The sequence below is a fragment of the Chanodichthys erythropterus genome, chromosome 12 (assembly GCF_024489055.1).
Source record: "Chanodichthys erythropterus isolate Z2021 chromosome 12, ASM2448905v1, whole genome shotgun sequence".
NCBI lineage: Eukaryota > Metazoa > Chordata > Actinopteri > Cypriniformes > Xenocyprididae > Chanodichthys > Chanodichthys erythropterus.
In genome coordinates this window covers 44,516,958-44,532,505 of record NC_090232.1, presented here as the reverse complement: position 1 = coordinate 44,532,505, position 15,548 = coordinate 44,516,958, and the positions used below count along the sequence as shown (strand labels likewise).

At 37.2% G+C, this 15,548-nt stretch overlaps 2 protein-coding genes across 3 annotated transcripts; one reads left to right on the top strand and one right to left on the bottom strand.

Annotated features, from left to right (window-relative positions):
- Positions 1–206: 206 nt before the first annotated feature.
- dcaf15 (DDB1 and CUL4 associated factor 15) lies at positions 207–12,647 on the bottom strand. 2 transcript variants are annotated; one of them, XM_067402984.1, is made up of 13 exons: positions 12,511–12,647; positions 11,872–11,969; positions 11,655–11,793; positions 9,131–9,237; positions 7,026–7,171; positions 6,795–6,953; positions 5,604–6,197; positions 4,531–4,622; positions 4,324–4,446; positions 3,957–4,039; positions 3,669–3,773; positions 3,467–3,582; positions 207–872 (listed from the first exon to the last, which is right to left on the bottom strand). In XM_067402984.1, the coding sequence occupies exons 1-13, from the start codon at positions 12,604–12,606 to the stop codon at positions 817–819; spliced, it is 1,914 nt and encodes a 637-aa protein (XP_067259085.1). In that variant the 5' UTR covers positions 12,607–12,647; the 3' UTR covers positions 207–816. The 2 variants fall into 2 exon arrangements, 1 of the variants encoding a protein (XP_067259085.1); XR_010896607.1 differs by lacking the exon at positions 207–872 and having other exon boundaries at positions 3,976–4,039.
- Positions 12,648–13,328: 681 nt separating this feature from the next.
- Positions 13,329–15,542, top strand: smdt1b (single-pass membrane protein with aspartate-rich tail 1b). The gene is made up of 3 exons (XM_067402986.1): positions 13,329–13,525; positions 15,079–15,222; positions 15,300–15,542. Exons 1-2 carry the CDS (start codon positions 13,364–13,366, stop codon positions 15,214–15,216), a joined length of 300 nt encoding a protein of 99 aa, XP_067259087.1. The 5' UTR covers positions 13,329–13,363; the 3' UTR covers positions 15,217–15,222; positions 15,300–15,542.
- Positions 15,543–15,548: the final 6 nt, after the last annotated feature.

The window sequence follows — 15,548 nt, the reverse complement described above, 5'->3', positions numbered from 1 at the left end:
AACAAATTGAAGTACTAAAATGACAAAAACTGAAATAAAGCCAAAAAAAGCACAGAATAAAATGACTAAAATGTAAACTGAAATAATAAAAATTCAAAATATTAATAAATACTATATTATATACATAATATTAAAATAGCACTGCTTAGTTTGATGCAATGAAAGTCATAAAACCCATTAAGTATTCAAGGAATTTTAATTTTATCAAAAATAAAGTAAAACAATGTTGCGTAAAAACAATATTCTCATCCAGTCCAGCTGTGAGGCCACGACCTATTAAAAAAGGGCGGGAGGAGTCGACAGCTTCTGATTGGCTGATGACACGATGTCTAAACAATGTAAACAACCGCATCCTGAAACAAACAAAACATATCGCAACAAAGCAGCTTTCCTTCTCTGCTGTTGCTTTCCGCCCATGGAAACGTCCTGTTGCACTTTCCAACTTTGGGCTATTTTCAAACACAAAACCAACTACTTCGTTTCATTACACTAACATCAAAACAAGTGTGTGGGCAAAGTGTGCAAGTTTAACAGAGACAGACATTGAGTTCTTTGCATCTGAATGGTGAATGTTGGCGTGTTTCATAAAGTCAAAGGTGCGATGCGATGATCCCAGAGTGTCCAGCGGCGTCGGGCATACAGGTGGGATTTGTTTGGCCCAGACGCGTCTTTATCTGGCTGCAGGTCCCTGAACAATCCTTTCCCACAGACACACGTGACAAACATGACGGAAACACTGAGAGCGGGTGCGTTTGGACTGTATAGAGTCTGTAGAGCAGCACTGAAGGAGCAGTGTGAGTGTGTGTGTCGTCTCTCTCACAGGACGATCCACGTGCCTCTGTCATTATCAGCCAACACCTGGAGAGAAGAACCTGCAATGACCAGAAAAACAACATGAACTCATAGCACAGTCACGGCCTGCACTTCTGATTTCTAAAAACACTGTCACAAGTCAAGTATTGTGGGTAACATGTTACAAGTAACGTATTATTTAATCTGATTACTTTTTAATTGTATTATTATTTATTAATTGATTAAAGTCAAGTAAATTACTTAATTAGTTATTAAACAAAGTTTTAATGACAAATAAAAATGGCAAAAATATAATTTAAAAATAAATAAATAATCTGAATTAATCAAATGCATTTTAAATATGGAGTCCTGTTTTGCCTCAGAATAACTTATCTCCCTATACAATATCACAAAATGCGACTTAATTTCTTAATCTCAAAATGACCCTTTTATTATTTTTACTCAAAGGAAAACACATATGGCTTCCATTTTTAAGTATAAAATACCATAAAATGTCTTAAAACTGTTCAAAAAATATAAATCCCTTCACCTTGTGAGGCTTAGAGGATGTCTGCAAATCATGGAAATCATATACACACTACCGTTCAAAAGTTTGGGATCAGTATGATTTAAAAAAAAAACAAAAGAATACTATTAATACTACTTCAGCATTAAACTGATCAAAAGTGACAGTAAAGACATTGATAATGTTACAAAAGACTTTCATTTCAAATAAATGCTGTTCTTTTGAACTTTCTATTCATCAAAGAATCCTGGAAAAAAAATTTCTACAAAAATATGAAGTGGAACAACTGATAATAATCTGAAATGCCTCTTGGGCATCAATTCAGCATATTAGAATGATTTTCATATTAGAAGGATCATGCTGGAAGGATGGATGCTGAAAATGCAGCTTTGATCAGAGGGAAAAAATATAGCTGCAAGCAGCAATTATCAGGGCCAAGCACAAAGAACAAGGATAAGTCATGCCAACATGGCTGGGAGCATCAGACCAGCTGCAACAATAAGCAATTAAAGACATTTTAAGATGATTTAAGGGAAAATCATATATACAATAACTAGTAATTTGATTTAATGGTTTATTACTTTTAACCAATAGGTGGCGCTGTGACCAAATTGATGTGGTGTGGTCAGAGTAGGGTGACAACGACACATGCAAAGTTTGGTGTCAATATGTCAAAGCACTGCAGAGTCATTTTGGCATCATGCCTAAAATTTGTTGCAACAGTATACAAAAATGGTTTCATCTACCGACATAAAATCCATAACTTTTTGTCGACACAGTCTGAAAATGATCTGACTCGAATTTGGTGAAAATCAGACAAACGGTCTTAGAGAAGTTAGAAAAAAAAGTTTTTTTTTTTTTAAGAAAATTTAAATGGCGGACAGGAAGTTTGGCAGACTGTGGCCAAATTGGTGTCAATGCTTTGGCAAGACCCAAGGAATCCATTTCATTACAACAGGCAATTTGAATCAAAAGTTATTAGTATTTTTGGAAATTTAATTTTAACTTTTGACCACAAGGTGGCGCTGCCCCAAAACATTGAGCACTGTCAGGGCATGGTGCCGAAAACATGTACCGAGTTTCGTAATAATAATACACCAATGCGTTAGTAAAATATAGCATTTTACGACAAAATTCAAAATGGCTTATATGGGAAAATTGTATATCATTTGACTCAGCATGACGCCCCAAATCTAAAGAGACCAGTTTGGCCAAACCATTCAGAGATGCGTTTCCCGAAAGCATCGTTAGTCATCTATGGTCGTAAGTCCCACTGAACTCTATTGGTAACGACGGAACTTGCAACCGTAGTTCGCTTTGGGAAACGCGCCCCAGAAGCTATAGGCAAAAATAGCCATTTTTCATATCTCCTGACCACTAGGTGGCATTGCACTGAAATGGTGCAGGTAGCCTCAGGTTATGGTTGACATAACACACACCAAGTTTGGTCAGAATAAGCTAAAGCGTTGCAGAGATATAGCATCACGTTAATTTTGGCGGGCACTTCGTAGAATTCGTTTGCGCATTATTTGAGAACGGTTTGACGACTTGAATTCCATAATTTTTTTGTCGGCATGGTGTGAAGATAATCTGGTTCAATTTTGGCAAAAGAATTTTCATGACTGAAAATAGCATCATAGGGTGCAATCGAATCGTCTTGAGCCAAGGAATCAGTTTCTAACCCTTACGGTTCAAAAGTCATTAGCATAAACGTGAGTGCAAATTTGGACAGCTGGTGGCGCTACAAGGATTGCGTTAGAGACTCCAAATTTGCTCTGGTGACAGATCAGACTGTCCTCTATTAGTGTGCCAAATTTCATAACTTTCCCTCAAGCGCTTCTATGGGCTGCCATAGACTTCCAGAGCAGAAGAAGAAGAAGAACGCCAACAGATACAATAGGTGCCTACACACCTTCGGTGCTGACCCCTAAATACATTTTACAATATATTCAAATAGAAAACAGTTATTTTAAAAGGTAATAATATTTGACAATATTACAGTTTTTACTGTATTTTTGATCACATAAATACAGACTTGATGAGCAGAAAAGACTTCTTTCAAGATCATTAAAAAATCTTCCCGACCCAAACTTTTGAACCGTACTATAGGTGAATTGATTTGAGCGCATATGTCCGTGTAAACCATACCTTTATGCATAGCCTCATTGGTCATGCGGTTGATGTAGCGTGAGCTGCTCTCTGGGACGAGCCACCGCATGACGGTGTTCACACATGACTTCCTGTAGGAGCTCCACACACTTCCACTAGAGACAAGCACATGATGACATCTGAATGAAGGGACGGACAGCACACCTCTATGTACCCAGAGAGAATATCTGGCGGTCGTTACCTGGTCTGACCTTTGACCTCAGTGAGGTCGCCAACACCCACTGTGTGACACGCTCCTGTGTTTAAATCCCAACTGACCTGCAGACTGGAGTGATACGACTTCGGTCTACAAACAAAGACAGTATTAATGAGCATTTCATTATGCATGTGTGTTTGTGAGAACTGGTTTGGCCTACATAATGTAGTGTGTATTCAGGTTTCAGGCCAAATGCAGAATCATTAGCTCAGTATAAAAACCATTACGCCTATGGATTTTCCTCATGATAGGTTTACCAACGTGTGTGTGTACCTGCAGTGCTCATCCTCACAATTAGAGAACGCCAGTAGCAGCAGCCCGATGTTGATCACCACTTTGTTGGTCTCCGGGCAAACCTGTCACCATAGAAACAACAGAACACATGCAAATTAGAACACTGCACCAATAGGGTGCAACCCTATTGTAGTAAAACGTATTCTAGTAAAAAAGGCTTAGCTTAAATGTGTAATGTGAATAAATAGTGCTCATAAACGGCTGTTGAGACAGTTTTCTCAAGTGAAACGAGTAGAGGCTTGGACCCAGAAACAGCATTCCTTACTTCACAACTTATCAAGTGGAAAAACAAATCATATTACCAAATTAAAACACAAAACAGCAGTTCCTCCTAAAGTAACGTCACCTCGAGGATGACGACGTCATAGTCGCTGAAGGAACAGAACTGGGAGCCCCAATCAGCATCATTCCTGATGACCTCGTTGATGAGATACTCGAAATCCAGAGTCAGCTGCTCGATACACACACACTGAGAGAGACACACGAGAGTTCAGACACACCATCCTGCAGCATTTGACATGTGCTGTATCATAGTAACGTCTCAGACACACACCTGACCGCTGTACTGTCCCGTCACCAGCTGTAAGTTTCGTCCCTTCAGATCTGTCACAGTGAAAGGAAGCTGGACTTTATCATCCTCCTCTCCTGAAGACAAGAGACAGACAGGCTATAGATTATATACTGGTTCAGGTGAGCTGTCTGGTGTAGAAATGAGAGAATTCTACACACTTTAGACTATGTAGACATGTATTATGTAATCAGATGCACATTTAGGTGGGGAAAAAAGTATGTTCTTCATCATAATCCAATGTCAAATAATCACATATTTTATGAACCAGTTCTGTTTAGTGAATCAAAAACATACAACACTGGCAGAGTAGACTGATTCACGAACAAATGACTCTTTGTCCATTATGTGAATCATAAGCATACAGTGCAACTGGTGTAGTCTGATTCACAAATAGTAAATCCAAAAAACAAACAAACATCATGATCATTGGAGTCTAATTCACAAACAAATGACTCTTATAAAATGATTCTTTTTTAGTGAATCAAAAACATACAGTGTGACCAGTGTAGTCTGAGTCACAAATAATTTTTTTATGAATCAGTTCTTTTAGTGAATCAAAAACATACGGCGCGACTGGTTTGCGAGTATATTATTTTAGTGAATCACAAATAAATACAGTGCAACCACTGTAGTCTGATTCACAAACAAATGAATCTTGTGAGCATATTCTTTTCAGTGAATCAAAAAACATACAGCAAGAGCAGAGTAGACTGATTCAAGAACAAATAACTCTTCAGAGTCAGTTGTTGCTATATAAACAGTTTAAAAAGACAAGTTACAGTTTGAATCAGAACTGAATAGATCAGGGCTGCGTTTCCCAAAAGCATCGCAAACCTAAGTTGATCGTAGAACCATTGCCACCAATGGAGCTACGATCGATGCTTTTGGGAAACACTGCCCAGATCGGTTTCTGAATCAACATCTGACTCACTGAACTGCAAGTTATGTTATTATTTTTAGTAATGTCCAAGTTCTGTATTGGTATCATTACTGACAGACTGTCCTTATGACAAAGTGTCATCAAAGATGAACATTTTAATAAATAAATGCAGTACCGCTCAGCTGCTCTGCTGCTCCAGCCTGTGGTAGTCGGTATCTGAGAGTGGTGTAGTTGACGTAAGAAGGTTCTGAGGACGAAGAGGAGGATGAAGGCTCATGAGCATGTGGAGACAGAGAGGAGATGGAGGAGGTGGATCCAGGAGACATAACTGTGTTACACACAGTGTTTTCCTCTGCCTCTGTGGGCGGCACTGAACATTGATTCTCTCCTGAGGAGGAAGACGAGGGTCCCGGGACTTCAGCGTCTCCTTCACGTCCCTCTGTCGTTCGGTCTTCCTCGTTGGGGAATCGCTGGGTGTCAGTCTCTTCTTTCTCTTTGGTTTTGCACCTGTCGTGCTCCCTTGTTCCTGCCTGAGCTCGGCGGAAAATGTCAGCAGCAAACTCTCTGGCCCGCACAGCAGCTTGTGATTGGCCGGGGGAGAGCGGGGTGAAATGGGGCTTTGACTGTCTGAGGGTAGATGACTCCTCAGATGAGGTTGATGAGGATGAGGATGAGGATGGTGATATAGGTCCAGCAGGAGGAGAAGAGGAAGAAGCTTCTCTCTTTCGGTACAAGATCTGATTGTTTTGACAATCCTGCTGCCCGTCTCCTACAGAGACACAGAGAGAGATTAATAGAGATCATTAAATCACAATATTAATTTAACTGTAAAAATAAAACAGTAATATTGTGTAATTTTATTACAGTTTATGAAGTGTTTTTTATTTGAATATGTTAAAATGTATTCCTGTGATCAAAGCTGTGAATTTTCAGCATCATTACTCCAGTCTTCAGTGCCACATGATCCTTCAGATGATTAGATGATCAAGAAACATTTCTGATTATTATCTATGTTGAAAACAGTTGTGCTGCTTCGTATTTCTGTGGAAACTGAGATTTTTTTCCAGGATCCTTTGATGATTTTTTTTTTTTTTTTTTTTTTTACAAATGACTCTTTATGAGTCAGTTCTTTGAATGAAAAAGTAAATTCATGAATTATCAGTTTGACCAAAACTATTACTGAGTGATGAATCAAATGAATCAGTGAATCAATCTTTTATTCACTTGATTAAAATGAACTGTCCAAACAAACAAAATCAAAATAAAAAACAAATCATAATGCTACCTGAGAGAGCACAAAAGCACACACTCACGTAGACATCAACAAAGTAACACACACTGACGTGAACGATCAATCTCTGTGTACCTGGGCAGAGGGAGATGGCGCAGGCTACCAGAGAGTAGCTGGTGTTGAGCAGAATCACCTGGTCCTTCTTCAGCTGCAGCGCCGGCTGGAAGGTCGGGAAAGGATAAACCACCTGATAGCGAGCGTTCAGAACGTAACCGTGCTGCAGACACTCACCACCTGCACCGGAGAAAGGCGTTTAGTTGCTCTGCTCCAACCCCTAGTGAGCGGTCAATAACACGGCGTGTGTACCTGTGCGTATGGTGGATACGGAGGACGTGGGACAGCACTGTTTGCACGGCTGCGCAGGAGGCATCGAAGTGATGGTGATGTAGATGTCTCTGTTGTTCTCATCACTCATCATCATGTTCATCAGGGCTGAACTGGAGCTGCGTGTGCTGACAGATCACAGAGAGCATGTGTTTAGATAGATATACACTGACTACTCTTACTTTACTATCACTGAGATACTATTAGATTTTTTACAGTGAATTCGTTTTTATTTTTGTATTTTCTGTTTTCATTTGAATTTCAGTTAAGGTGCCCCTATTATGCTATTTCAAAGGACCTTAATTTAGTTTTGGAGTCTCCTACAACAGATTTACATGCATCAAAGGTCAAAAACACTTTAATTTTCTCATAATATACATCACCTTCATTCTCTCTAAACCTCTACTCTACTCTGATTGGTCAGATGGCCCAGTCTGTTGTGATTGGTCACCCGTTTACAGTGTGGAAATGAAACGCTCATTATCATATCTGAATTTCAGCTCTGATCTTCCTCAGCACTTGATACATATTGATAAGAACATTAATTCCCTGATATACTTCAAACAAAGTTCTTTTTCGTTTTTCGTTTAGGGGTAAAACAAAGTACGAAATGCGTGACCAGCGATATACTGTAATCAAACATCTGACGCCACTTACACTGCTGAGAGCAACGGTTAGATGAATATGTAAATATTTGCTGTACACTTTCTTCTCAGTATCAAAATAAACACAACAAAAATGAGAAAACAGCAAGCATTTATTATAGAAAGCATAAGAAACGCGTCTGATCATAACAGCATGGGTATGTTAGCACGAGCTCTGCAAAGTAGCACTCCAGTCATGTCACGTCTTCATATAGCACTTTATTCAATAGATTGCTTAAAATCAAGAAGCTTTAAAGTATCAAACATGAAAAACGGTGTTAGTGCCTCATTTTTTTACAAGCACAACTTCATTTTGTACTATAAAGTGGCTATCCAGTGTGTTCATGTTTTCACCCGCAGAGCTCTTACCTCGACGAACTCAAACACACGAATTGAGTCAAAAACGCGCCTCACGCGAGTGAAGGCGGAGCCTCAGCGCACACCTCCTATTATGTTATCGTCACTGATCAATGGTAGTACGAAGGTGTTTTGATGCTGGAACGAACTTTTCCCTAAAGTTCACTTTGGCAAACCATTTCAAACTTCCAAAAAGAACACAAAACGAACTTCGTTTTGGCCTGATTTTGTCCGAAATTACGTCACATCAGTTCATTCTTCGATTTCGTTTGAAGTATGGCCTTGATGATGGCATCGGTTTTATCTTATCAATTTGAGCCTGAATCTTATCGTTTGGAAGTGCATGAAAAGTGGATGCTCAGTGCTGAAAACAGCGTCTTCTCGGCATGTCAACAACACGAACCAAACTCTTCCAGGCCTCAGCTACACCAACAGTGCTTGAGGGTCAAAGAAGACATTGCTTGCGGACAGCCGTAGGCTGACATTATGCAAATTTTATTACACTGTTAGTGGGTGATCGCCTTCTGTTTTTCAGAAGGCAGACTGCAATGGCGAACAGGAACATGGTTTGGGTAACATAAGCAACGCATTATTAGCTGTTTGACAGCATAGTCAAACAAAAAGCTAATCATAGTAATGACTGTTAAGCGTTCAAAGTTGTAGAGAGCAATGTATCATTCTGATACATCGACTTGTAGACGAGCCTGTTTAATTCAATCTTCCTTCTTCTGAATCAGTTTCTGGTTCAAACATATATGACTGAATTAAACCAGTATTTCCACTTGCTATTGTACAGTGTTTACTACAGTTGAGCGAGTGGATCGGGTATTCTGAGCTAGTGTGATTGAGTGGAGACGGGGATTAATTTGCATATTCATGGTTTGGTGTATACTAAATGAAGCAAGGGTATAGAGTTACATTTAAGCTATTTTAGGGAATGAAGACCAGAAATTTTTTTTTTTAATACATCATATTGGTGATCGAAGATGAGTTTTAAGGGATAAAATGATTGACTACAGGGGGACTTTAAATTAATCTGCCACTGACCCATAACAGACAGCATAGAGGAGGGAGACAGGTTCTTACTTAAAGCCGAAGACAACCAGCTTGGAATGATCGTTGTGCCACTCACAGACGGTCAGATAGAGATCGGTGTAGATGTCCTCACCCGCAAACAAACGTACATGATGCACCTGAAAAGAGAAAGAAACAGATCAAGTGTCACATCGCTCTGGATGTGAAGAAGCCACAACTACAGACTGTTCAAGTAGTTTAACCCCTAACCACCCTCACTCGTGATCCTCGGCAGTCAAAACAGACAATTAGTGTAACATGTTTTTATCAAAATGAATGTACTTTATTCAATAATATATATTATTTCATGTTTTTGAGGGGATTTCATGGTGCTAGTCTAGACAATATTCACCTCTGATTCACTGATTCTGATTTTAAATTAGATACCATTTATTTCCATATATAACAATACAAATAATAGGAATAATATATATATATATATATATATATATATATATTTTTTTTTTTTTTTTCCTAGTTGTTTAAAAGAGTATTTTCAGACATAATTGCTTAGTATTATTGAGTTTTGCATTTGGATATATATCAACATTTGGATATATAATTATCAAAAACTACATATTAATAGCCGATTTGTAGATTTTACACAATTTCTTTTAATATTTCCCATCATTTATTTTCTATGGCGGTCACTTTTGACTATACAGGTGCATCTCAATAAATTAGAATATCATGTAAAACTTTTTTCTGTAATTTAATTCAAATAGTAAAACATAAATATATTCTAGATTTATTAGACAAAGTAAAATATTTCCATACGTTTTTGTTTTCATTTTGATGATTACAGCTTGCTGCTCATCAAAATCAAAAAATCAGTATCTCAAATTATTAGAATATTTAATTTCAAGTTATATTAAATTACCATTCTCAGGGTATAAATACTGGGTTTAGGTCAGCAATCCCAACAGCAGTCATGGGGAAGTCTGCTGACTTGACAGTTGTCCAGAACACGATCATCAAGAGCAATGAGGGTAAGCCACAGAGGGTCATTGCTGAAAGAGCTGGCTGTTCACAGAGTGCTGTGCCAAAGCATATTAATGGAAAGTTGACTGGAAGGAAAAGGTGTACAAGTGAAAGGAATGACCGCAGGCTTGAGAAGATTGTCAGGCGAAGAACTTAGGAGAGCTTCAAAAGGAGTGGACTGAAGCTGGAGTCAGTGCATCAAGAGCCACCACACACAGATGTCTTCAGGAAATGTGCTACAACTGTCACATTCCACATACCAAGCCACTTCTGAACCAAAGACAACGTCAGAAGCGTCTTACCTTGGCTAAGGAGAAGAACTGGACTGTTTCTCAGTGGTCCAAAGTCCTCTTTTCAGAGGAAAGTAAATTTTGCGTTTCATTTGGAAATCAAGGTCTCAGAGTCTGGAGGAAGAGTGGAGAGACACAGAAACCATGTTGCTTGAGGTCCAGTGTAAAGTTTCCACAGTCAGTGATGATTTAGGCTGCCATGTCATCTGCTGGTGTTGGTCCACTGTGTTTTTTGAAAACCAACGTAACTGCACCCATTTACCAATACATTTTAGAGCACTTCATGCTTTCTTCTGCTGACCAGCTTTTTAAAGATGCTGATTTAATTTTCCAGCAGGATTTGGCACCTGCCCACACTGCCAAAGGTACCAAAAGCTGGTTCAATGACCATGGTGTTACTGTGCTTGATTGGCCAGCGAACACACCAGACCTGAACCCCATAGAGAATCTATGGGGTATTGTCAAGAGGAAGATGAGAGACACCAGACCCAACAATGCAGATGACCTGAAGGCTGCTATCAAAGCAACCTGGGCTTCCATTAGACCTGAGCAGTGCCACAGACTGATCGCCTCCATATCACGCCGCATTGAGACAGTAATTCATGCAAAAGGAGGCCCAACCAAGTATTGAGTACATATACAGTAAATGAATATACTTTCCAGAAGGCCAACAATTCACTAAAAATGTTTTTTTTTTCTTCTTATCTTATGAAGTATTTTAATTTGTTGAATTGGTGGGTTTTTGTTAATTGTGAGCCAAAATCATCACATTTAAAAGAACCAAAGACTTAAAGTACTTCCTTCAGTCTGTGTGCATTAAATTTATTTAATACACGAGTTCCACAATTTGTGTTTAATTACTAAAATAAATGAACTTTTCCACGACATTCTAATTTATTGAGATGGATGCACCTGTATTTTTCAAACCACTTAGCCTTCTCTAGTCACGTCCATGATTTTTTTGTGTTCATATAGCAAGTGCCAAACAAGTCACAAAGTTTGTGTAAATGTAAAATGACATTTTTTCTGTTTAAAATGACCAAAGACCACCAGAGGTTTAAAGTCGGCATTAAACAGAAGTTGCGAAGATATCCGAATGAAACTGCTTCTCAAACAAGAACAAATGTAGGACGGGGCTTGATTCTCTCCACAGGGAAATGATTGGATGGTTGTGGTTTGCTATTGGTGGATCTCATGTAAGTGGCAGGTTTTCCCGCCTGCACACCAGTAAACAAGTTTCATGGAACAGCGAACGGTTGTTTCACCTGTTTGAGGCGGCTGTGCAGGTTAAACTCCCACCAGTACAGGTGATAGGTGTAGAAAGAGAAGTCATCGTCCTCTCCACAGTCACTGGTGTAGGACAGCACGTACCGGCCGCACTTGGTGAAGCCCAGGAAGATGTGCCTGTGATAGCAGAGAGACAGATGAATCAGATACAGCATTCACATGGCTCCGACACAGACCGCATGTTGTTCTCCTCACCCTGCTCTGAGGAACTCCTCACTGACGATGGTCTTCAGCGGGACGCAGACGCGTGGAGGGAGCTTCCGGAAGAGCCGCTGAGAGAGCTGCCCATTCAGCTAAAACACAGACAGAGACATGATTAATACAGATGTAGAGTAATACAACTAGAAGCTTTTAGACTGATAAAGCTATTAATGCGTCAAGACCATGATATATATTTGCACTGAGCTCAACCTGGCTAAGGCATTTCTACCATCCATTTATGTTTTTAAAAAATGAGATTTTCCATTAAATGATATGGGGTTGAGGATAGAGTATGTCATTTCAATGTGAATGATAGATGTCAGTGTAGAATAATGAATAATAATGTACTTATTGATGGACATCTCAATCATGACAGATTCATAAACATGATCATTGTTTGTTGTTGTTGCCCAAAAGAACCATATACAGCAAATAAATGTTTTTCCAATGTTTTTCTGTAGATGTGCCCATTGAACGCTTCACATAAACAAATAATGGACTCAGAGAGACACATAAAGGCGTTTAAATAGGCTACAGCTAAACATGCTAATAACACACACACACATTATTATCTACATTAGGCTGTTGAAACATTTCACGACATAAATGCAAAAAGTCCCTCTTTCTGCATACCCGCCCGCGCGTGAGGAGTTTGATGACGTGATCTTTGTGTTTTCTCTGTTGTTTTTGTTTGTTGTCATCTTTCTCAGATTTCGAGCTGGGCGCCATTTTTGATTTTTTCCAGTTCTTTGGATTTGCCCTCAGTCCAGCCCCAGCAGCTCGCCGATTGGCTGTGCGTTCTCCGCTGAGAGCTTTGATTGGTCAAAAAAGTCGTCAATCAAAGAAATGAGGGCGGGCTATTTACTACGTTCTGCTATTCATATGGCTCTGAATACTATTCAACCAATCAACCATTGTCGAAATTAATTGTTTGCAAATAAGTTTATATTTTATGTAGTTTCTAATCAATAAATTATTATTATTTTTTAATTAATTAAACAATTAGTCAGTAAATCACAACAATAAAATGTCAAAGTCGTCTCAATCGATGAATTAAAGATGAAGTTCATAATCTATTTTTATTTTACATTATCACTTTAGTGTACACTTAATAAATAAATGCTAGTTTTTTAAGTCAGCTTTCTAGATGCTACAGTCACTGTCATATTATCAAGAAAGCTGTTATCATATACAATGATGTGTACCTTGACCTGGCGGGTGTGTCTCTAGTGAAAAAGTTGATCCTGACACAGGAATGTTTGTGCGAAACCCCACCCTCCCCATTTAGTCATTGAAATGTATAGACTCCCAAATCATCGTCAAGCTTTGCTGACATAAATATAGACATATTGTACACAAATCACTTCTGTCAACTCGTTTTTGTTTTGAGTTCAGTAAACACACGCATATTTACTCCTCCCTCTAATTATAAATCCAAAAGAGGCGGGGCCACTGGGCGTGTCTCTGAAGCGCACAAGCAGGAAACATGGCGTCGTTGGTGGGTCTTCTCTCTCGAGCTTTTTTCATTAGAAATACAGCAACGCTGAGCCGCAACACTGGCCCAAAATTGGTGAATGCGACAGGACCGACTCTCAGCCGAGCCGCCGTGTCAAACACATCGGGAGGTGTCCTTCCTAAACCAGTTAAGGTGCGTTTATACATGTCTAAACATCGCAGCCGGAGGCTCCCGAAGGGACGCAGTAACCAGGGTTGGGCTTCTTGCTAGCCAATGAAAATGAACAATGCCTTGAGTTACATGACTGCTGGCCAATCATGTTGCTGGAGCGGCACATATTTATAAAACAAGGAAGTGTACTTCGTGTACGGTTGTTTCTAAATCAATTTATATGTCAGTTTGACGACTGTGTTATCTGTGTGCCGTTTAGACGAAATAAGTAATATTTTAACCGCCTAATTATTAATTGTAAAGGTTTCAATATGCACATATATTATTATTATTATTATTATTATTATTGTAAAGGTTTCAAAATGCACATATAATATTATTATTATTATTGTAAAGGTTTCAAAATGCACATATTATTATTATTATTAGTGTAAAGGTTTCAAAATGCACATATTATTATTATTATTATTATATTATTATTATTATTGTAAAGGTTTCAAAATGCACATATAATATTATTATTATTTTTTTAATTATTATTATTATTGTAAAGGTTTCAAAATGCACATATATTATTATTATTATTATTATTTTAAAGGTTTCAAAATTCACATATTATTATTATTATTTTATTATTATTGTAAAGGTTTCAAAATGCACATATTATTATTATTATTATTATTGTAAAGGTTTCAAAATGCACATATAATAATATTATTATTATTATTATTGTAAAGGTTTCAAAATGCACATATTGTTATTATTATTATTGTAAAGATTTCAAAATGCACATATATTATTATTATTATTTTATTATTATTGTAAAGGTTTCAAAATGTACATAATATTATTATTATTGTAAAGGTTTCAAAATGCACATATATTCTTATTATTATTATTATTATTCTTGTAAAGATTTCAAAATGCACATATATTATTATTATTATTATTATTATTGTAAAGGTTTCAATATGCACATATTATTATTATTATTATTATTATTATTGTAAAGATTTCAAAATGCACATATATTATTATTATTATTTTATTATTATTATTGTAAAGGTTTCAAAATGTACATATTATTATTATTGTAAAGGTTTCAAAATGCACATATATTATTATTATTATTATTATTATTCTTGTAAAGGTTTCAAAATGCACATATTATTATTATTATTATTATTATTATTATTGTAAAGGTTTCAAAATGCACATATAATATTATTATTATTATTGTAAAGGTTTCAAAATGCACATATAATATTATTATTATTTTATTATTATTATTGTAAAGGTTTAAAAATGCACATATATTATTATTATTATTATTATTGTAAAGGTTTCAAAATGCACATATTATTATTATTATTATTATTGTAAAGTTTTCAAAATGCGCATATAATATTATTATTGTACAGGTTTCAAAATGCACATATATTATTATTATTATTATTGTAAAGGTTTCAAAATACACATATCATTATTATTATTATTATTGTAAAGATTTCAAAATGCATATATATTGTTATCATTATTAATTTACGGTACAATCTTGTGTAATATTTGTGCAGGTCCCGTTCGGTCTGACCCGTATGGTGATAGTGGTGATTCCCTTCCTCTATGTTGGTAATCTGATCAGTAAAAATTTCGCTGCCCTTCTGGAAGAACATGAGATCTTCGTCCCAGATGATGATGATGATGATGACTGAGCGAAGGTAGACTGATCTCTTGATATTGTGCATTACCACTATATGATGTATTTGTGCTTCCATATGTTAATATTCTTGTGCAGGTTTCACTCCAGCAGTCTGCAGATCGTCTTAAAGGTGCCTGATGCAGATGAACAGGACATATTTATGCAATAATGAAGATTGTCAACACACTCTTGTGTCCGTATTGCTGAATTACACTAAACCTGTCCAGAAGCCAACGTTTAATTCTATTTTTATGTTTCAAAATATTGTCTACGACAATATGATTTGAGGCTTCCCTTATTAATAGCCTCTCTTCTATTTAATAAATTGTTTGAATGTTAGTTGCT